We start from the raw sequence: 24,652 nt of genomic DNA, 5'->3' as shown, positions 1-24,652 counted from the left end.
ATTAAACAGAGTCAAAATTAGGATTTTGTATCATACATTCAGATTCTAATCCTGCATTCCTTACTTAGCATGGCTGAGTAACACACACTTCCACACCAAAAGTTTATCTTTTAGTGGCTATTAATTTTTCAAAATGATTCTGCTGCACTTCCTATCAAGATAAAGCCTCCCAAAGAAAAATACAAAACAAGAGCAATTAAGGATCAGTAAGTAATTTATGTCAAGTAAACTAATCTTATCTTTCAAACTGTAATAATTTTGTAGAATGTAATTGAGCAAACTCACATTTTCTGCTGTTGTAAACCAGCATTTGACAGTTTATACTCTCTACATTGAGAACTAAAATGCTAAATAGATAATGTTTATATTTGTTTGATGAGCTTTTGCTTATTGAATTATTCATAACACTGAGCTCGTTTTACACTTGACTTTGACAGAGCAGATGTTTTGATTGTTAATCTCTCTAGCTATTCTCCCAGTATCCTTGTTTTCGGATATGATATATGGCACAAGGGTATATTTGCAAAGTCACCACTTGCAAAGACTGATGCAAGCACTCATCTTAAAAGGTTTCAGAGTAACAGCCATGTTAGTCTGTATCCGCAAAAAGAAAAAGGAGTACTTGTGGCACCTTAGAGACTAACCAATTTATTTGAGCATAAGCTTTCGTGAGTTACAGCTCACTTCATCTTAAAACGGTAATTTTATGATATTCTGCTACAAAACAGCACTGCTCCAAATGCCAAAACATTCTCAATATTCACTACAAAGGCTAGCAACATTTCACTAGGTTTTAAGGTTCAAGAAACTAGTGTTGGGTTTATCTCAGTCATGTTATCAGTCCCCAAAACGAGCAGATACAGAAAACACATTATGAAGATCATCATCATAAAGGGGAATTACGGATGCAGGCATAAACTGGCTGAGGGGCAACCAAGTTTCAGCTCTTCAAAAAAAAAAAACAAACAACCCTACAGTGACTCAAGTCAACGCCCAAAAATCACCTAATCTGAAACCACCATCAAATGAAGATTCTTTGGAAAGCATGGAGGTAAAAAGAAAAATGCAGCAGTTTCTCGTGATGGTCTAGGGTTAAATAATTGGATTGCTCCAGGGCAAACCTGCAGCTCATAGGAAGCCAGCAGACACTGGGTGGGGGAGGGGTTAGGTATGTCCTAGATTAGAGTCTAACCAATTTATTTGAGCATAAGCTTTCGTGAGCTACAGCTCACTTCATCGGATGCATCCGATGAAGTGAGCTGTAGCTCACAAAAGTTTATGCTCAAATAAATTGGTTAGTCTCTAAGGTGCCACAAGTACTCCTTTTCTTTTTGTCTAATCTAGGACATACCTAACCCCTCCCCCACACAGTGTCTGCTCGCTTCCTATGAGCTGCAGGTTTGCCCTGGAGCAATCCAATTATTTAACCCTAGACCATCATGAGAAACTGTTGCATTTTTCTTTTTACCTCCATACTTTCCAAAGAATCTTCTTGATTTGATGATGGTTTCAGATTGGGTGTTTTTTGGGCATTGACTTGAGTCACTGAAGGGTGGGTTTTTTTTTGTTTTGTTTTTTTTCGGAAGAGCTGAAACTTGGTTGCCCCTCAGCCAGTTTATGTCTGCATCCGTAATTCCCCTTTATGATGATGATCTTCATAATGTGTTTTCTGTATCTGCTCGTTTTGGGGACTGATAACATGACTGAGATCAACCCAACACTAGTTTCTTGAACCTTAAAACCTAGTGAAATGTTGCTAGCCTTTGTAGTGGATATTGAGAATGTTTTGGCATTTTGAGCAGTGCTGTTTTGTAGCAGAATATCATAAAATTACCGTTTTAAGATGAAGTGAGCTGTAACTCACGAAAGCTTATGCTCAAATAAATTGGTTAGTCTCTAAGGTGCCACAAGTACTCCTTTTCTTTTTGTGGATACAGACTAACACAGGTGCTACTGTGAAACCTGGATTAGACGGGATGTCTTGTTGCCAAGCAAAAACAAAGGCCAAGATTTTTAAAAGTGGGTGCCTGAAGACAGATTCCTAAGTCTATATTTAGACACCTAAATAAGCAGCCTGTTTCAAAAACACTGTGCCCAATAGGTGTTTATAGTTAAGAACATGCATAAGTATCAACTGGGCCTTATTTAGGTGCCTAGATGTAGACCTAAGAGTTAACGCGTTTGAAATAAACAAAATAAGGCTTTCATTCTAACAACATCCCTTGTTCTCTTTTCCATTAGCTGGAGAGAGTCTTAAAAAAAACCCACCCTTGTTTGACAGTCTCTTAGATGGTTAAAAAGATGGCAATAACAGCCTTTTGCGTAAAGGAGAAGACGGATAGTTGAGTTGGGCTGGAGCTACTTCTGTTGCTAAAATCTGGTGCACTTCATCTCAGGTGGTGTTTGGGATTCAGAAGGAGATGGTAGGGGTAGCAATGTAATCTGGTCAGGACATCCCTCGGGATTAGGACAAAGAAGCTGCAGGGTCCCAGGAGATGGTGGGAGTGGCAGCCATGATGGTGAAGCTTGCTCTGTTCTTTCCTATTTCCCCCCCAACCCCCACCTCCAAGTCTCCTTCTTTAAGGACTCAAAAATGAGTGGCAGGGAATAATCCATCCCCTCATTATTTTGTTCAACAATCAGACCTAATATCTGACAGACCAATTTTGGTTCATTGCTTTCTGGTTCCACATCTTCTGTTTAGACCAACCATGATTTTAGCATAGTCCTTGAACCATATAAGAGGCCCTTTTATTTAGACTAATTTAGTCCATCTCTTTCTCAGACCTTTTCCCATCAGTATTTGTTATAGGTTATTATGTTACCTTATGAACTTTCACATACTTTTTAAAATTGAGCTCACAATTAGAATAAATTTGTAGGTGCAATTATCATAACAGCAACCACTGTTTTTTCGTGGATGGTAATCAATTCTTGTATTTTGTATTACCACTTTTGAGACGGAGCCAAACCATTGAAAACCTAATACCACAACAATCTTCCAGGATGCTGCTTTTTTCCTTCCCTCCAGCTAGGATAGTTCTGATGGACAGTCTTATCCATCAGCTGAAAGCTCTGATACAGTAGCGTATATAAGCATCAAGAAAAAGACTTTTTAGTTTTAACCTTTGTACATGCATTTTTATTCATGTTTAAAAAAATTAAGATGCACCTAGGTGGGTAACATGACTAAAGTTTAACTTGTAAGTTTCCTTACTTCTGCTAGATAACATTGTCTGGAAGCGTTCAATGATTTGTACAAAAGGCCATCTAAAGTTGCCTCTTCTAAACAATCAGTTAGGAGCTTTCAGTATTGGGAAGAACGTTCAGTCAACTCAGCAAGCAGTTGTCCTACTAAAACATGAACGACCAACAAGCAGCCAAGACGAGAAAGGCATGGAAATAAATTTCATTTGTTAAACATGCCTCAATATCCAGTTTCATCAGATAAATTCTTAACTTAATGGAACCTGATTATCTAAGTCCAGAAAACATACAATAAGAACAGATTCCAAACGGGATTCTAGTTTCAGGAGGTGCTCTGTTTAGTGCATAAAAACAGGTCTGGCATTCAGAATATGATTTCCAGCTCCAAGACCTACTTGCATGATTAAGTAACTTAACTTCATAAAACGGGTATAAATACTATCTAAAAGAAAGCTGAAAAACTTGTTTGAATTGCACTTTGAGATCTTACAGTAAGAGGGGCAAAGTACTACTTTATTATGCTTCTGAATCTTCATCTTCCCTTTATCAAGATCAGCCCAACCTCCCAGCCATACAGTCAAGCACAGAATGGAGTGTGAACACCACGCTTTCATTAATGAAGTATGAGGAGATTCTAAAGAGGCAGTGGAATTCACCCACAGGCAGTAGGACTGCAACACAGCCAGGGCCTGATCCAGCTCTACTGAAGTCAAGGGAGGACTTTCCATCAACATTAGTGGGCAATGCATCAGGTTCCCATTACATAGCTGCCATTGGGAATACTTACATACATAAAGTAAACCATACGTGTAAATCTTTGCAAGACTGGGCCTAAATACTGATCATGTTCATTGCACTGTGCATTTGGATATTACTACATTTTTGGGCAAAATCTCCCAAAGATGTGATGTATTTTGGAGCAGGTCAGTCACTAGCTGGAGTGTTGGGTTCCTGATAGGATATGAGTTATGGTATAATCTATTATGCAGAAACACTGGGTGAAATCTGCTTCCCTGAAGTTAATGGAGGTTTTGTCACTGTTTTGATGGACTTCAATGGGGTTAACTGTGTGTGTGTAAAGTTAAACTCATATAGAAGTTTCTGCTGCAGGACTGGGGCCTAAAATGGGATCTCTCAAAGTTACTAATTTTCAGAGGGATTACTTTACGAGAGAGAGAAAAGTAGTTTGTACACAATCCTCTTGGGTACTGTGCATGACCAGAATCACAAACACATTCTAGAAAAGGAGAACTTGTGGCAGAGGGGCATTGCTGGCACATGATGGCATATATCACATTGGTGGATGTGCAGGTGAACGAGCCTCTGATAGTGTGGCTGATGTTATTAGGCCCTGTGATGGTGTCCCCTGAATAGATATGTGGGCACAGTTGGCAACGGGCTTTGTTGCAAGGATAGGTTCCTGGGTTAGTGGTTCTGTTGTGTGGTATGTGGTTGCTGGTGAGTATTTGCTTCAGGTTAGGGGGCTGTCTGTAGGCAAGGACTGGCCTGTCTCCCAAGATTTGTGAGAGTGTTGGGTCATCCTTCAGGATAGGTTGTAGATCCTTAATAATGCGTTGGAGGGGTTTTAGTTGGGGGCTGAAGGTGACAGCTAGTGGCTTTCTGTTATTTTCTTTGTTAGGCCTGTCCTGTAGTAGGTGACTTCTGGGAATTCTTCTGGCTCTATCAATCTGTTTCTTCACTTCCGCAGGCGGGTATTGTAGTTGTAAGAATGCTTGATAGAGATCTTGTAGGTGTTTGTCTCTGTCTGAGGAGTTGGAGCAAATGCGGTTGTATCGCAGAGCTTGGCTGTAGACAATGGATCGTGTGGTGTGGTCAGGGTGAAAGCTGGAGGCATGTAGGTAGGAATAGCGGTCAGTAGGTTTCCGGTATAAGGTGGTGTTTATGTGGTAAACACCCATTTTTTTCATGCTTTGTGTGTATAAAAAGATCTTCTATACTTTCCACAGTATGCATCCGATGAAGTGAGCTGCAGCTCACGAAAGCTTATGCTCAAATAAATTGGTTAGTCTCTAAGGTGCCACAAGTACTCCTTTTCTTTTTGCAAATACAGACTAACACGGCTGTTACTCTGAAACACATTCTAGTTTCTCACAAACAAGGAGGGTCCATTTACATTTAAAAGGCATGTGTACCACAAACAAGCACAACATTAAAAACAATGTCTTTTACCTGCAGAAAATGTAGTGGCCAAAAGACAAATTATTTTTAAGAGTTGTCCTTGTGCTCATTAGTTAACTATAGTAATGCAATATTGATAATCATTTACTTAATGCTGCTATTTTTGTTCACTCCCTGACTTTGGACCAGACCAACCCCTAAACCGAAGAGAAGACAGGAAATCTAGCACAACAAAACCCCAAGACCAAGCAGGGCTCTGGGCACAATCATAACACAACTAAATAATGAGGAAGGGCAAGAGACATCTCACAGGCAAATGGAATAGCTTTTGCCCAACGCAAATTCAGCATCCAGAAGGATGCTCAAGTTTATTTCAGGGACTGGTTTAGCATCCGGCCAGCCGAGTATTCAGCTGAGGGGCAAAGGTGACTTAAAGTTGACCCCCAGCTGAACTGCAATGTGTGCTTCTCCACTGCAGCCAATTTAGGAGCATCTGTGCTGCAGAGTTCATCCCTTCTCTCTGTTTATTCTCCACTTGAAACTGTAATTCAGTTTCTGATGACAATTTTCCCAACAGTATATACCATGATGTCACTAACAGAGGAGTGTAACTTCAGACAAGGAAATAAAAGCAGGTGAACCTCAAAAAACAAAGATTCCATTTCATGCAATTATCCCAAGCAAAGTATGAGGGGAGAGTAATACTTCAAAAACAGAATACACGACTAAAAAAGCAGAGTGGCCTAAAATATATTTTTTCCCCCAAAAAACATCCGTAAGAAACACTCTGCCTGCCAGCACTAGCTGCTGAAGCATCAACAAAAAGAAACAAGCTTTCCCAATAGCCTAAAATAAACATTGTCTGCAGTGTTGTTGTCGCTGTTTTGGTCCAAGGATATCAGAGAGACAAGGGGGGGTCAGTAATATCTTTTGTTGCACCAACTTCTGTTGGTAAAAAGACAAGCTTTTTCGAGCTACACAGAGCTGAAGAAGAGCTCTGTGCGTCTCCAGCTTGTCTCTACAATTTTGCTCTCACTCAAGAACTCCAGATGCCATGTGAATGAATGCATGAGAAATCAAGGGACTTTTAAAGTTTATGTGAAGTAACAGATAGAGAGAATAATTCTGATTAATTTAAAAATAGTTTTAAATAACTCAATTAAAAATAGCACTTTACAACTTTGTAAGACCCTGTTTTCTCCAACCTTCAAACAGCAACAACTGAATTTACTAAGTCCTGCTTTATATCAGACTTAGTTCAGTGCTCCTTATAACAGGAGTATTGGTATCATGTCATCTTCTGTTGAAACAGGTAATGAAACAGTGAGACGTATTTCTAAAAACTGCTTAGAAAATGTATCATAACCTACACTATATTATTATTTATATACTGCAGTGCCCAATATATTTACAGTTACATCATGTTTTAAGTATATTGAGCAATTCAAGTATAGTCTCAGGACTCAGGTTATAACCTATTATTTTCACGTTCATATTTTTTGCAAAAAATGTATTGCCACTGAATTTCATCTCAGCTCAGAGGTGATTTTAAGAGGGGAGCTTAAACAAACCCTTTCAGCTCCTTTGATTTATGTGAATGTAAAATAATAGCCACTTACTGTTTTCTGGAGCTTTCTTGTTCACATATTAGAAGCCAAAATCCTGGTGTATTTGGACTTATAAATACTTTAATTTACACAAATAAACCAACTGGTGAATCAGTCCGTCTACACTACTCCAAGTTAGGTATAAAAATCAGCTTTAAAAAACACTGACCTAATAGGCTTATATACAAGTATTTGTGGTAAGAAGCTGGGATTGGAAGTTGTAAGAAGTTCTGCCTAAAACAAATAGGCAGGAAGACTAGTATTTGCTCCAGAATTAGTGAGTACGAGCAGCTTTACCAGCAGCTCCATTAGACAGAAGGTCTTGACTACAGCTTCAATTCTGAAGAGCATTTAAGCACCACAGATATCACAGGTCCTGCATCTCTCTCCTCCTGTTCAGCTAACATGCTATGGAACAAGGAAGATACTCTAGTCCTACAGAGTGCCACAGGAAGAGAGAGCCTCCAAGACTCCTGCAGAGTTTAAGAACTTCTGCAGGATCAAGGAAAACAACGAGGTCCCAGGAGAATACAGAGATGATTAGCTTTCCAGGACTAGAAAAGGTCTTGGTTGTGGCAGCTCTTTCTGACCCAGCAGAATTTAGGAGTTTTGCAGTCCTCCAGGGAGCACTCTCTGCTGCTTGAAGATCTTTTAAATGCTGAGGGGCAGCTTGCAATGTTCTTAGTAGTGCAAATATTCTTAATGACCATCTCCAAAACAAACTATACCAACTTCTAAAACAGTACTGTAAGGGACAAGATCTCAGTGATCACCAATGAATAAAACAGACAAAGATTCTAGATCATGTCATTTTTGCAATAGCACCTTTTAGTAATCCCTCTGAGGACTTGCTCCAACATGCCTCACCAACCTCACACCCAGCCCCCTCACTCTGCTCCTCCTGCTTTGGCCCCCCCGTTCCACAACGCCTCCCATAATGCTCAACAGCTTGAAGTCACTTCCAAAGTGCTGGTGCTGCCCCCCCATGTAGCTAGAGCAGAATACGTTGTCCGATGATTCAGGAAGTGAAAAACGCTATACCTTACTGGTCTTGTCCTGGTCAAGGTTTATATCTTTTGCACTCTTGTTTTTAAACATGCTTGAAAACAGAAAAAACTTAGCACTACAAAGACTAAATACGATGTACTCCTCAAGCAAAAGTGGTGCTGCCAGTCACACAAATATCTGCATTGAAAAACAGTATTTCCTTATAACTCCCAAGGCTAAATACTGCACAGATCACACAAGACCCTTATTAATGTAGTACGTTTTCATCCTATTTTCTACCACAGTTGGAAACTTGCTGCAAGCCAGACATTTGAAAGGTTCAGTCTAGTAAAACAGCAGTTGGTAAAATCCTTTCTACCATACATTCTGTTACTATACATTTAATACTGCAGCAGCATCCATCCATTGAAGTGTTGAAAAGCAGCCATCCCCCTATTACATACCAAATCACTCATCTCCTGTGCCCTGCCAATCATGCTAAAAAAAAAATTCCCAGTAAGATTAAGCAGCGATATCCAAGTACTTCTGAATAAGTCTAAGAGGAATTCTATCAAAGACACGTGCATTGTCACTGAAAAACATTGCCTTTCATTTCCACTAGATGATTACATTTTAAAACATAATTTTCTTTTGATGAAATCACTAGGGGTAAAATCCATGTTCACAGAGGGACAGGAGGACAACACTTCTCCAGCTCACGCAGATAAGTCCAGATCTGCAGCCACTCCTTCCATGTTTCTGGGGTTGTGGACTGTCCAGGAAAAAGAGACAGCAGGGTCACAATATGGATCAACAAGCCATGGCCCCTACAGAACAGGCTACAGCAGTAAGGACTACTACAGACTCAGGACTGCAGTAATGGCCATTAAATAGATAGACATTGAAGGAAAAAGATAATTCCTTTCCCCACCTCCAAGGAACCCCCTTTCTCCAAGCCTGGATGCTCAGGTTCTTAGACTCATATGAGACTCATGACTTAGTGTAGGGAGCAGGGAGGATTTGGTTCCAGAAATGTATATTATCCACATAATCTTTTTTTCTGATTATTCCATCTTGTCTAAGTATGTCAAGTTGAAAGGAAAGCAGCATCCACTTGAGACAGCCAAAGAAATTATATCAGCAAATAAATCATTTTACCTCTTCATTGAATGACTGGTATTTTGTTGCAGTGAGTTCTCTCATGTGACTACTGCAGGGATACTACCCTTCTAAATAAGGTCCTGCCTGCATTACAAGTACCACCATGTCTTTGTAACCAGGTCAAGACATTCTCATCTGACCCCAGTTACAAGAAACACTGCTGTATATACCTTGCAGCTTTGCTGCCATCACAACTGTGTTTTTGCATTCACATCTGCCACTCTGACTAAATAGATATGTTAACAGTGCGTTTTGGAAAAATCTGAGCTGCGATCCCACAATGCCTCTGCAGGGGACAGAACAGACAGAGGATGAGGACACAGACTGGCACCTGAAGCCCATAAGGCAATGCATATCGATGTCCTACTGTGCATGGAACTATGAGGAAGGACAAACAGCCAAACAAGTTCCAAGGCATGCTGCATGATTAGGGGGAGGAAGGGGTCTCATCTAAGAAAGGTAAGGAAAAAGGGAAAGGAAAAGAGTGTTCACCGAACTGATTACATAAAGACAATCAAATACCCGCACAGGCCTTTGGCTTCTCACCTACCACGGTTACTAAGCAAGTATTAACCATGATGCTTGTAGAAACAAACCATGATTTAGAGCCAACCATGTCACCAACTGGTTATAAACTTGTGCCCTGATCCTGTAATCAGACTCACGTGGGTCACATACACAAATTTGATTGTAGCACTGGGGTCCTGCTTAAAAGGTGTGGTCTAGAGGAGGCCAATAAGTGGAGCAAGACTGCACTCTGACCCAGGGAGATGTTCACTGTGTTTGATTAAGTATAGCTTTTAAGTGTACGGCACCCAGCAATATAAAGATCTAAAAACTAGACAAACAAACATAGCCAGTTATCTTAATTAACACCTTGAAAGTATATATTTTATAGCTATGAAAGCATATATAACTGCAAACTTCTATTTCATAGACCATCTCTTTCTAAACCTCATTATATAAAATGTTATTTTAAGAATATTCTGCAATTTTATCCTCTGGCCACTCAACAATGACATTTTTTTAAACAAGAGTTGCCACGATACTAATGGTGAAAGAGACAGGCATCAACTGTGTAATGCCACAAGGATTAGGAGAAGGACAGTAGGAATATATTTGGACATATGTCCTTCCATACTGATGAATACCATCAAGGATATGGAACTAGTCACAGAGATGTCACCTTCAGAAAAGACAAGGGCTCAGAACATACACTCGGACAACTATAAATAAATATACGTTATTTAGTGGAGAAAATTCATCTTTAAAAAAGTGAACTTTTAATTCTGGAGTCAGCTCTACATTTTGTAGCAATGAGATTTTTTAAATAAAGAGCAGCATACAGAAAGATAATCTTTGGGCCAAGTGAGTGACACTGGGTAGGGCTTACTTTCGTCTCCAAAGATGCCAGATTCAAAACAAGGATGAGAGAGGGGCCAATGCACACACATGATTTACCTTCCCTCGAAAAGCACTTAACTGCCCAGCAAAAGCAGCAGCTGCCACCACCTCTGCTCAAACCAGTCCTTCCCGGAAGAGTTGAGTTCATAATTAAACAACCAGTTTCAGAGTAGCAGCCGGGTTAGTCTGTATTCGCAAAAAGAAAAGGAGTACTTGTGGCACCTTAGAGACTAACCAATTTATTTGAGCATAAGCTTTCGTGAGCTACAGCTCACTTCATCCAATTAAACAACCAGACACTTTTACAGTGGCGTTTATGACCAGAATCACCCTTGATTCCTAAACCCAAACCTGCTTTTCTCTGTATTTCTTAGAAATCTGTTGCAGCCTTTTTGGAGGTTTATTGGGTTACTAATGATTCCTTTCATATGTCCTTTCTTCCCTGAAAATGACCTGTGTGCCCAACCTTACTGAAGTCTCCAACACAAGGATGGCATATCCAGACCCACCAACGTTCACTGTCTCACAGCTTGGATAGTGCATCTTTCCCCACCAGGATGGAGGATTCTACACTGGTTTTCAAGGAGATGATTAAACCCTCACGTGCACACTTCTAAAAATCTCTCTGTCATTCACAATGCCACAGCTGGAGACTGCCTTGTATAACCCAGAAAGGAGTGACTCGTCCAGAGCATCCTAGAACTAAACCCTCCCAGACATCCAGGGCATTTCTTCTGGGAAGGGGAAGCAAAGAGAAGCCACAGTTTAGTAAGGAGGGAATTCTCTGTTTGTACAGCACCTAGCGCAACGCGCTTCTGCTCCATAACAGTAGCACTCAGGAGCCCCAGTTGAACAAACAGATAATAACGAGTAGAGATCAGATTTTAGAGCCTGAAATGTTTATAAAGTGAAGCTTGTTACGTTGAGGACAAAGACCTGTTATCCCCCACAGCCAGTCCAGAAGTGATGTGTGGGGGGGAGACAGGAGGGGTCATGTACCCCTTCAATTTCTGCCAGGGTTTATATGCCCAGCCCTGAACCCTGCTGCACCAGAATCTTTAAATCAGAGGTTTTCAAACTGTGAGGCGAGCCCCCCTAGGGAGGTGCAGAGGAACACTGGAGATGGGGGGAAGCGGCGATGCCAGCTGGCTTGGGCTTTAGCCCTGCACGGCAGGGCTCGGGAGCGCCACCTCCACCCCACAATTCACCTGTTTTTGTATGGGGGTAAGGGGGAAACGCAACGCAAAAAATTGTAACTCAAAAGTGAGGGGCTCAGCTCAAAAAGTTTGAAAACTGCTGCTTTAAATTATGCCCCGCCCCCACTGTCAACAGTTACCCGTCGTCGCTGCCAGCCACCATCTCCTCTGCAGGTGACTCGCCAGCCCCGGCCTGCTACCCCTGGGCAGCAGCTGCCCTAGCAAGCTCCCCAGGAGAAGGGACCCAGACATCGCACCCCAGCCAACCCTCCCAAGAGCTATGCCCGGGGCAGGCTGGTCAGCCCCCTCCCCTGGGCGTGCCCGCCTCTGCCCCTGCCCCCGCGCTGTCCCCCGAGCAGCCCGCCCGCCCGCCACGCGACGAACCAACCCCTCAGCCCATCCCCGCCCCACCGGGCTGGGGGGTGGGGGGGCTCCTAGGCGCGTCGGCGGCCGCTTCTCACAGGAGCAAACCGGGACAGGGGCGCCCCTCTTCCCCATCGCCCCGCCCCGCCGCGGCGGCCCCAGAGACGCCAGGGCCGGCCCGGCACTGCGGCCCCCGGGGCCGGGCCGCTCACCTGCCAGCCCCCCGCCGTCCTCCCCGTAGCCTCGCCGCCGCTGCAGCACGAAGTAGCGGTTGGAGCGCTCCAGCACCCACAGCTTGAGGGCGCTCTTCAGCAGCACCTCCTCGGGCTTCAGCCACATCTCGCCGCCCGCCTCATGCCCCGCTCCGCTCCCACGTCCACAGCCCGCCGGCCAAGCTCCACCGAGCGGGGGGCGGTGCCCGCGCCGCCGCCGCCGCCAAGCCCGCCGGGAGATGTAGTTCGCTGGCGGCCGGCGGCGGCGGCCCGAGCTCCGCCCTGCACTACCAGCCCCAGCGGCCGGCGCGCCGCCGTGAGGGAGGCGGGTGGGCGGCTGCTGAGCGCCGCGCGGGGGCGGGGTCGTTTGCCGAGGGGTGGCCGCGGCGCCCGCCCACTGAGGGGGGCTCGGCTCGGCTCCCGCTCGTCGCGCGCGCTGTGTGACAGGGCGGCGGGGCGCCCCACGGCTGTCCGCAGCTGGGAGAGGTGCGGGCTTGGGGTCACGCACACCCCCAGCCTGTCCCCCCCCAGCCCCTACACACACACACACCCAGCCTGTCCCTGCCACCCCAACACACACACACAGCCTGTCCCCCCCCAGCCCCTACACACACACACCCAGCCTGTCCCTGCCACCCCAACACACACACACAGCCTGTCCCCCCAGCCCCAACACACACACACAGCCTGTCCCTGCCACTCCAACACACACACACACAACCTGTCACTCCCACCCCCAACACACACACACACACAGCCTGTCCCTGCCACCCCAACACACACACACACACAGCCTGTCCCTGCCACCCCAACACACACACACACAACCTGTCACTCCCACCCCCAACACACACACACAGCCTGTCCCTGCCACTCCAACACACACACACACACAGCCTGTCACTCCCACCCCCAACACACACACACACACACAGCCTGTCCCTACCACCCCAACACACACACACACAGCCTGTCACTCCCACCCCCAACACACACACACACACAGCCTGTCCCTGCCACCCCAACACACACACACACACAGCCTGTCCCTGCCACCCCAACACACACACACACAACCTGTCACTCCCACCCCCAACACACACACACAGCCTGTCCCTGCCACTCCAACACACACACACACAGCCTGTCACTCCCACCCCCAACACACACACACACACACAGCCTGTCCCTACCACCCCAACACACACACACACAGCCTGTCACTCCCACCCCCAACACACACACACAGCCTGTCCCTGCCACCCCAACACGCACACACAGCCTGTCCCTGCCACCCCAACACACACACAGCCTGTCCCTGCCACTCCAACACACACACACACAACCTGTCACTCCCACCCCCAACACACACACACAGCCTGTCCCTACCACCCCAACACACACACACACAGCCTGTCACTCCCACCCCCAACACACACACACAGCCTGTCCCTGCCACCCCAACACACACACACAGCCTGTCACTTCCACCCCCAACACACACACACAGCCTGTCCCTGCCACCCCAACACACACACACACACACACACACACAGAGCCTGTCCCTGCACTCCAACACACACATACACAACCTGTCACTCCCACCCCCAACACACACACACACGCACAGCCTGTCCCTGCACTCCAACACACACATACACAGCCTGTCACTCCCACCCCCAACACACACACACACGCACAGCCTGTCCCTGCCACCCCAACACACACACACACAGCCTGTCACTCCCACCCCCAACACACACACACAGCCTGTCCCTGCCATCCCAACACACACACACACACAGCCTGTCCCTGCCACCCCAACACACACACACACAGCCTGTCACTCCCACCCCCAACACACACACACACAGCCTGTCCCTGCCACCCCAACACACACACACACACACACACACAGAGCCTGTCCCTGCCACTCCAACACACACATACACAGCCTGTCACTCCCACCCCCAACACACACACACACGCACAGCCTGTCCCTGCCACCCCAACACACACACACACAGCCTGTCACTCCCACCCCCAACACACACACACAGCCTGTCCCTGCCATCCCAACACACACACACACACAGCCTGTCCCTGCCACCCCCAACACACACACACACACAGCCTGTCCCTGCCACCCCAACACACACACACACAGCCTGTCACTCCCACCCCCAACACACACACACACAGCCTGTCCCTGCCATCCCAACACACACACACACAGCCTGTCCCTGCCACCCCAACACACACACACACACAGCCTGTCACTCCCACCCCCAACACACACACACAGCCTGTCACTGCCAGCCCCCCCAACACACACATGCAACCTCTCCCTGCCAGCACCCCCCCATCCTGCCAGCCCCCCAACACACACACAGTCTGCCCCGCCAGCATCCTGCATCCTGCCAGCGCCCTAGCATAGACCCACAGCCTCTCTCTGCCACCCCCAACACACACACACAGCCTGTCCCTGCCAGCCCCACCCACCCTGTCCTGCCAGTCTCCTCAACACACACACAGCCTGTCTCTACCAGCCCCCCAACACACAGACACAGCCTGTCCCTGTCCCCCACAACCAGTCCTGCCAGCTCCCCAACCTGTACACAGCCTGTCTTTGCCCCCAGACTCTGTCCTGCCAGCCCCCGAACACACACACACACAGCCTCTCTCTACCAGCCCCCCAACACACACACACCCTATCCTGCCATCCCACCAACACACACACAACCTGTCCCTCCCAACCCTCCCCAACACACATACAACCTGTCCCTACCAGCTCCTCCCACCACACACACCTCCTGACCTTGCTAGACACACACGCAGCCTTTGCCAGACACACACACACACCCTGCTCCTGTCAGCATGCGCACATGCACTCGCAGCTCCTGCCAACACGCACACACTGCCTGCCTCTTACAGCCACAGACAAGGATTGTGCATGCAATCAGTGACCTGGCATGAACCATGCATTCCCTCTGCAATGTTATTTACAGACACTGCAGACGCACAGGAAGAACAAATCCATGTCCCCAAAGCACTGTGACAATCTATATTAAAACAGAAGACAGAAAACGATAGAGGCGAAGGAAGGGCAGTTGAGGGTTAACAATAATGCCTGGCTCTTATATAGCACTTTTCATCCGTAGATTTTCATAGAACAGGGAGGGGGACATAGAACTTGCCAGCAAGTTAAAGTATGGATTGGATGAATGGTCTATAAGGTGGATAGAAAGCTGGCTAGATTTTTGGGCTCAATGGGTAGTGATCAACGGCTCAATGTTTAGTTGGCAGCCCGTATCAAGCAAAGTGCCCAAGGGGTCGGTCTTGGGGCTGGTTTTGTTCAACATCTTCATTGATGATGGGATGGATTGCTCCCTCAGCAAGTTTGCGGATGACACTAAGATGCGGAAGAGGTAGATACGCTGGAGGGTAGAGATAGAGTCCAGAGTGACCTAGACAAATTGGAGGATTGGGCCAAAAGAAATCGGATGAGGTTCAACAAGGACAAGTGCCAAGTCCTGCACTTAGGACGGAAGAATCCTATGCACCACTACAGACTGAGGACTGACTGGCTAAGTAGCAGTTCTGCAGAAGAGGACCTGGGGATTACAGTGGACGAGAAGCTGGATATGAGTCAGCAGCGTGCCCTTGTTGCCAAGAAGGCTAACGGCATATTGGCCTGTATTAGTAGAAGCATTGCCAGCAGATCGAGGGACGTGATTATTCCCCTCTATTCGGCACTGGTGAGGCCACATCTGGAGTATTGCATACAGTTTTGGGCCGCCCCACTACAGAAAGGATGTGGACAAATTGGAGAGAGTTCAGCAGAGGGCAATAAAAACAATTAGGGAGGTGGGGCACGTGACTTATGGGGAGAGGCTGAGGGAACTGGGCTTATTTAGTCTCCAGAAGAGAAAAGTGAGGGGGGATTTGATAGCAGCCTTCAACTACCTGAAGGGGGGTTCCAAAGAGGATGGAGCTCGGCTGTTCTCAGTGGTGGCAGATGACAGGACAAGAAGCAATGGTCTCAAGTTGCAGGGGTGGGGGGTCTAGGTTGGATATTGGTAAAAACTATTTCACTAGGCGGGTGGTGAAGCACTGGAATGGGTTACCTAGGGAGGTGGTGGAATCTCCATCCTTAGAGGTTTTAAAGCCTGGATTGACAACGCCCTGGCTGTGATGATTTAGTTGGTGTTGGTCCTGCTTTGAGCAGGGGGTTGGACTAGATGACCTCCTGAGGTCTCTTCCAACCCTAATCTTCTATGATTTTATAGCAATTCACAAAGGAGGTCAGTATCAGTATCCCCATTGTACAGATGGGGAAACTGGGGCACAGAGAAGGGAAGTGACTTTCCCAGGGTCACCCAGCAGGCTATTAGCAGAACCACGAATAGAATCCATGTCTCCTGAGTCCCAGTTCAGTGCCCTAGACACTAGGTCACGCTGCTCCTTGCATGTTTAACATCAACCATGTGAAAGCCTTGCATTCTTACCCACACCAGGTGCCTTAAAGCTGCAGCACAGCGTATTTAAAAAAAGACACTAATATGGGTCACTGGGGGACATGGGAGGGGAAAATCTCTCCCCTCCCTTCTTTTATGAAGGAGGCTGGCTGCAACATTAACAGATTGCACACCAATATCAGCAACAATAGATCTTTAGGAGTAGGGGGTGCTTCGGACCGCTCTTTAAATGTAGTTTACATTTAATTTAAAAAGTGGGCTAACTAACGCAGAAAGGTTTCTTTGGGGTTGGGTTGAAAATTCAAATTTAATAGCCAAAGAGACCCAGAAATAAACCTTTATAACTCACATAATCTGTAATGCAAATTTTATTACTTTTTTTCAGAATATATACAAAAAGCTGAGCGTGTCAGCCATGAAGAATACATATGGGAAATGGTAACACTTGTAATGTGCTCACATGATCGTATCAGTGCCTGATTTATACAGACCTCTATCAAGATGATCTTATAGGCAGTAGAAATTGCTGTACCTGAAGGTCAGTATAGCAGATCTACCTAAAACAATAGATCAGATAGGAAGAAGAGGGAGGAGAGACAGTAGTTAGAAAAATTTTAAAAAGGGAAAAGAAACACCAAACAAAAGGGGCGTATGTGCGTGTTTATGTAATAGTAATAACAGTTCTTTACACTTATTTAACACCTTCTGCCTGTGGATCCCAAATAGTGAAATTTGGGGCTTATCAAAGTCAATGGCAAAACTTCTATTGACTTCAATGGGGCCATGGTTTCACTCAAAATGTTTTATAAACTTTAAACAGGGTGGTCTAATTTTTTTAAATTTATACTTTTTTCATTTAAATTTTGAATTCCAATGAAAAGGTCAGTCTACATATGAACATTTCAATTAAAAAAACTGAATTTTTGTGAAAATATCATTCTGTTTTTTGAGTAGCTATAGAGCTGGTAAAAATTAATTTAGAAATTTTGGTTAATTAACTTTCAAATGTCAGCCAGACGGGACTAAATTGTCACAAAAATGGTGACATATTTTCAACCAGCTGTAAGATTATTTAATTAAGCCTCACAACATCTCTGTGAGTAGGTAGATACTACTTTCCCCATCTTACAGACAGGTAAACAGAGGCACAGAATGAATAAGTGATTTTCCACACACGAAAAACAGTCACAATTGGGAATGGACTCCTGGCTTCCTGCTCTAATCACTAGATCACACTGTCTTCGGTGTTTCAGATTTGTTTGTTTTGTTTTAAATGGAATTGGTGCTCCAATTACTGAAATTTGTTGGTGGAACAGTCATGCATCATCAGTTGTGTGTTCTATGCATGAGCAGTGTCTCTTTGTTTAGGATTAATATATGACAGGTACAAAAGAAGGCGCTTCCCACATGCTTGTGACAATAAATAATTTATCTGACAAATTTTGTCTCTTTGTGAATTGTCTGTGAACAGCTCAGTTTCCCTCACATATGGTTTATTCAGAATTATTCACCAAAGACCTCTTGGCTGTGGTTTGTTAGTGAGCAGTTCTGATTGGTGGAACAGGTCACATGGTACTGCATGTGATTTTATTCTCTGATCTGATGAGTGTAACTCTTCAAATCCAGTTTTCAGTGTGAGTATTCATTATGTATTCAGAAATCAGTTTTGGCAAATACTTATTAAGTGTCATCCTGTCCAAGAACACTCCTGCCAGTAAACTCAGTCTCTAGAGCATATGTGAGCACAAATGCAGTCAAAGCAAACGTCAGACAAACATTCACAGAAAACGTCTGGTGATGTTTGCCCAGCCCTAGCTGCTTGCCCAAGCACAGGTGACTGAAGCTCAGGATCAGTGTAGATGCAGAATTTGGGAAGAAATCAGGTTTAACTCTTATCAAGGGCTTGAACTGGGGTAAGCTGTGTAGGTGTAAAGTATTTTTAAACTAGTGCTTCATGTCTACCATAGAGGGGCTGCACTAGGGCAACTATAGCAGTGTAGCTACATCACTGTAAGAAACTCCTGAACAACCATGCTTGAAGAGAAATCCATTCACAGAGTTCAACTGGGTTTAACCCTAAAACAGCCTCAATTTACCCAGTGTGCCTACAAATGGGGTGCTAATTGACCTGTAGGATGTAGCTTCCCCTTGGAGGTTTGTCACCAGTAGGGGTGAAAAGGTGCGTTTGTCATGTTTTAGCCAATACAGGGTTACTAACAACATAAAATGCTAATGAAGATATCAGAATTGTAGTTTTATATACACATTAATGGTAGGATGTAAAATGTACACTGATATAAAATAATTTATCCTACCCATTTCCAGTGTGGATACACCCTAGGAGCGATTCATACCTGGGGGAGGTTAGGCCAGGCCATGTTTGCTTTTCCTTGGGGGTTTCTACCAGGGGAAGGCAGGTGAAAGTTGTAGGTGGCTTTCCATAGCAACCCTGCAGCCAGAGAGGGCACAGGGATGTGCTGAATCCATACATCCTCCAACTGCTATAGCCATGCGCATGCCCCAGCCAGTGCCACCAAGTTTGGGCCTGCCCTGACCAGCTGCATGGCTTCACATGAAGGTAACTTTAGGCATGAAGAACTGAAAAGTAGTCACCTGTCTGAAGTGTTTGAGGATCTCATGGAGCATGATTAGGCCCTCAAGGACATTATGGACCATTTCCTGGAGTGTGACAGAGTGTGTTGAACCAGGAGCTGACTTTTAAAATCCCCAACAGTATACATTAACTGGGACCTGATTGAATGACAGTCAATTGGCAGAGGTGGCTAATTAACTGAGTAGCGGTACAGCTGAGGAGCTAATTGGATTAAAGTAAACATCTCCCCCCACCTACCTCTATCCCAGAGCTGGGACTATACAAGCAGCCAGGATGCACTGGGGCTGAAGGGAGGTAGGATTGGGGGTGGCATTAAATGATAAGTATACTGTACATCCCTAGAAATAAGCAGGGAAGCTGGCTAGTGACTGTAACTAGTATGTAAATAACACTCTAGTCTGTGGCCTCTTAAAGGGCTCTAATAAAGTGCAGTGGTGGTTCCAAGCACCTGGCATTCAGGTCCTCAGTTACTTAGTCTAGACGTTGGTAATCAGCTATTTAAAAAAAAATTACAACCATATTTTTACAAAAAGCAGAAACCGTTGTTCACCCCTAGCTAGATTTATTTTGTTGTTCAATATCTATTATTTCTTTCACATTCACTTGGAAGTGAATTATGAACTACAGACTGAAAACACACACAGCTATTCTTTGGCAAGTTAATTTATAGAGATTTAAATTTTCTCTCAATGTGTCATTTTCTTAGATCTTTATGAAGGCTGGTTATGCATTCTAATCAATGCATTCAATAGAAAGAGATAAGCTTGATCTGAGGCAGGAGAACATTTGTTTCAGTGAAAGAATGGTTCTGTAGCAATAGCGGGTTATTCCCTTTCCATAACTGTGATCCAATGATCACTGACATATTTTGGTGCTGGCGTCTCTCTGCATAACCGTTTGCACAAGTGGCATGGCACAGGGGACATCATTTTTGAAGTAAAGTCACGATTTTAGCACCGTGGGGCAGACTTAAGCTAGTATGATCTTAAAGTGGATTTAAACACTTCTGAGAAAAAGCATAGGGAGCTTCAACACCAAGCCCCAGCGTTACGTGCCCTTTAAAGGGCCAATCTTACATCAGTGAACTGAAGCCAGTAAATGCTCATTTATTTTAACGGGAGCAAGGGCTCACGGAAACAGCAGTGATGCTGCTGACCATTGCACCTCTCAGTGAGTGCCTTGCGAGCAGATCAGCATCTATCTCTATGTGAGGACAGCCTGCATTTAACCAGGGAGGAAAGAATAGGGCCAACTCCTCAGCTAATGTAAATCAGCACAGCTCTGCTGAGTTCAGTGGAGCTACACCAATGTTCACAGCTGAGGGTTAGCCCTGTAAACTTCATTTTGGAGTGGTTGGGATCAAGTTGAAGCTGCAGACACCCCTTTCTACCTCAGTTCTGTGATGCCACAGATCCCTCTCTTGTGCTGCTCGGATCTGAGAAGAAGAATTCTTCAGATATTGTTTCCTTGGCCCAAACTGTTTTTACAATTTTGCCGTCCCTCAACATGGGTCCTGTGTGTATCTAGAAAATTCACACTCTGATAACTACATTGTTACAGTTACACTAAGGAAAGTTTCTTTAACATAAGCAGGACCTTAGATCAGTGGTTCTCAAACTTTTTTTTTCCATGGACCACTTGAAAATTGCTGAGGGTCTCAGTGGATCACTTAATGATCTTTCCAAATGTTGTTTGTACCGTTAGCTAACTATTGTAAAACGCTTTGGATAAAAGCACTATATAAAAAAATTTAATAATTAACTTTTTTTGGTTCTACAAATAAAAGCACACAACTCATATTTTAATATCAGTAGTCTTACCTTTCTAATGCGATGGATGTGCCCTCTCTCCCCCGCCGCAGCAGCCCCTGAGCTGGGGCTGGAAGGAGGGCTGTCTCTCCCCGACAGCCGTAACCCTACAGCTGGGGAAAGTTGCCTCTTTCTCTGGCTGCTGCAGCCCTGCACATCCCAAATCCCCCCCTCCCACCTACCCCCTATTCCCCCCATCTCACATGTCTGTCTTCTCCAGGATTCAGGCACCTAATTAGTGCAGCCACACCTGCACAGCTCCACTAATTAGGTGGCCCTTCAATGTCTCATGTGCGGCCGCCTAGATGCTCACTTTAGAGGGATCTATCCACGGACCACCTGAATGGAGCTCATGGACCACTGGTGGTCCACAGACCACAGTTTGAGAACCTCTGCCTTAGATGATAAATAAATCCTTTCAGATGTTTAGGAACAATACAGTACTCAAAATCTCACTGCTGAAAAGTCTTGGGTTACACACACGACAGTTCACATAATTGACCTACTTTGCCACATCATCTTGTTGAGTAGAAATCTTTCCAGCATGATTTCTTGAAAAGAACTCAAACATGTCTCTGACTCAAGCCTCTTGGGCAGAATTTCTTCAGGGAGTGGAACCACAGGAGCATGAGTGAACCTAATCTGCTCTGGTTCCTCTTGGCGAGCAAAATAAAAAAGGAGATATCCAGATTTCCCAGTGGTAACCTCAATGCTTCTATGGTAGTCATTATAGTCATTACCGCCATTACCATTTGCAAGTACCACAGTATTCCCTGAACTCCGTATTTGCAAAGATTTTAATGGAGCATGCACTATGTACAATGAGAACAAATGAACTGCAAAATAAGACAGAAGCCCACAGTTTTTTAGGATTGTGTGTCAGTTATTGTTCTCTGGCAGCAGAGGACCAACCTCAGGCACATTGTTATTAATAAAAAGGGTTAAAGGACCAACCCTAGCCCCAGGCAGGTTCCTATTTTTAGCTTGTCTGGAGAGCCACTCCTATCACTGCTTGTAAATTACATACCTCCATAATGCCAAAGAATATTTATGTAAACACAAAGTGGGCAGTTCAAAATTTATAAGGGTGTATACATCAGAGTTGCACAACTTCATAATGTCACAGGTCAGGTCAGTTAACGACTAACGAGAAAGGAAATAAAAATGCAAAGCCTTATGAATAATACAAATACATGGACTATGATGCTGGTAGTGTTAGAATCACAGGAACAGAGGGCTGGAAGGGTCCCCCCCCCAACAGATCATCTAGTCACCCCCCTGCGCTTGGAATGAGGACCAAGTATACCTAGACCATCCCTGAGAAGGTGTTTGTCTAACCTGTTCATAAAACTCTCCAGTGATGGAAATTCCACTGCCTCCCTTGGAAGCCTGTTTGTATTCTTAGAAAAGTTTTTTTTGTCTAATATCTTACCTAAATCACCATTGCTACAGTTTATGAAAATTAGTTCTTGTCCAACCTTCAGTGACCATGGAGAACACTTGATCACCATCCTCTTTATAACTGACCTTAAGCTATTTGAAGACTGTTATTGGTCCCCACTCCCTTTCCTTCAGGCTTCTTTTCTCAAGACTAAAGTTCAGGTTTTTTTTTTTTTTTATTAACCTTTCCTCTGAGGTTGGGCTTTCTAAACCCTTTCTCATTTTTTGTTGAGCTCCTCTGGACTCCAGGCAAAGTGAAAGAAAACAGAAAGACCATTGTTTCTCAAAACACATAAGTTAGTGATTTACAGATTGTTGGGCATATGGAAATATTTAAGGATGTAAACATTGTGCATGCGTTTAACAAGAAATGTGCAGAGCTAGAGTATTTACAAATGGACTTTAGCCAATGCAAAAGTGTGTCAATGCGATATTAAAACTAGCCTATTAAGCAAAGGGAGGAAATGGGGTGGGGGGAGGAGAGAGAGGGGGAGAGTAAGCTTGCACAAGTTTAACTCTGCCCTCGTGTGCACATGTATTACAGTAGGAATGCCACTAGCTGTCACCTTCAGCCCCCAACTAAAACCTCTCCAATGCATCATCAAGGATCTACAACCTATCCTGAAGGACGACCCATCACTCTCTCAGATCTTGGGAGACAGGCCAGTCCTGGCCTACAGACAGCCCCCCAACCAGAAGCAAACACTCACCAGCAACCACACACCACACAACAGAACACTAACCCAAGAACCTATCCTTGCAACAAAGCCCGTTGCCAACTCTGTCCACATATCTATTCAGGGGACACCATCACAGGGCCTAATCACATCAGCCACACTATCAGAGGCTCATTCACCTGCACATCCACCAATGTGATATATGCCATCATGTGCCAGCAATGCCCCTCTGCGTGTACATTGGCCAAACTAGACAATGTACAAACTGGGGGGGAGGGATAGCTCAGTGGTTTGAGCATTGGCCTGCTAAACCCAGGGTTGTGAGTTCAATCCTTGAGGGGGACATTTAGGGATCTGGGGCAAAAATTGGGGATTGGTCCTGCTTTGAGCAGGGGGTTGGACTAGATGACCTCCTGAAGTCCCTTCCAACCCTGATATTCTATGATTCTGTGACAGTCTCCACGTAAAAGAATGGACACAAATCAGACATCAAGAATTATAACATTCAAAAACCAGTCGGAGAACACTTCAATCTCTCTGGTCACTCTATTACAGACCTAAACATGGCAATTTCTTCAACAAAAAAACTTCAAAAACAGACTCCAACGAGAGACTGCTGAATTGGAATTAATTTGCAAACTGGACACCACTACATTAGGCTTGAATAGACTGGGAGTGGATGGGTCATTACACAAGTAAAACTATTTCCCCATATTTATTCCTCTCCCCCACCCCCCCGCTGTTCCTCAGACCTTCTTGTCAACTGCTGGAAATGACCCACCTTGATTATCACTACAAAAGGTTTCCCCCCCCATCGCCACCGCCCCCCTGCTGGTAACAGCTCATCTTACCTGATCACTCTCCTTACAGTGTATGGTAACACCCATTGTTTCATGTTCTCTGTGTATATAAATCTCCCCACTGTATTTTCCACTGAATGCATCTGATGAAGTGAGCTGTAGCTCACGAAAGCTTATGCTCAAATAAATTTGTTGGTCTCTAAGGTGCCCAAGTCCTCCTTTTCTTTTTGCGGGTACAAACTAACAGCTGCTACTCTGAAACCTGACCACAGGCTGTTTCTCAATGGAATAAATTTTGCAGCCACCATGTATACATGCATACTATCTTTATTCCCCTTAATCCAGATCTTTCATCTTTCTACTGGTCCATTGTCCTCTGCCCGCACCCCAATCTCATGCCTTATGTATGCTAGACACTTTGCAAAACATAAGGCACACCATCCCTACCCGAGAGCTTACAATCTCAGGAAAATCAATTCAACATTATTTTCATGCACACTGACAATGGGGAGATGCATAGCAGAATATTTGCCCCACCTACATGCCCCTGTGGTCCAGA

At 45.0% G+C, this 24,652-nt stretch overlaps 1 protein-coding gene across 2 annotated transcripts in view; it reads right to left on the bottom strand.

Moving 5' to 3' along the window:
- The window catches only part of TBC1D8B (TBC1 domain family member 8B), a 70,845-nt gene extending 58,397 nt beyond the window's left edge, over positions 1-12,448 (bottom strand). For both annotated transcript variants that reach the window (XM_077825788.1, XM_077825789.1), the window contains exon 1: positions 12,277-12,448. In XM_077825788.1, the coding sequence (XP_077681914.1) occupies positions 12,277-12,403 (127 nt within the window). In that variant the 5' untranslated portion in view covers positions 12,404-12,448. The remainder of the gene's footprint in view (positions 1-12,276) is intronic.
- Positions 12,449-24,652: the final 12,204 nt, after the last annotated feature.

This window comes from Eretmochelys imbricata, chromosome 9, assembly GCF_965152235.1.
Source record: "Eretmochelys imbricata isolate rEreImb1 chromosome 9, rEreImb1.hap1, whole genome shotgun sequence".
NCBI lineage: Eukaryota > Metazoa > Chordata > Testudines > Cheloniidae > Eretmochelys > Eretmochelys imbricata.
Note: the sequence above shows the minus strand (reverse complement) of the source record. Positions and strands in the feature narration are given on the sequence as shown.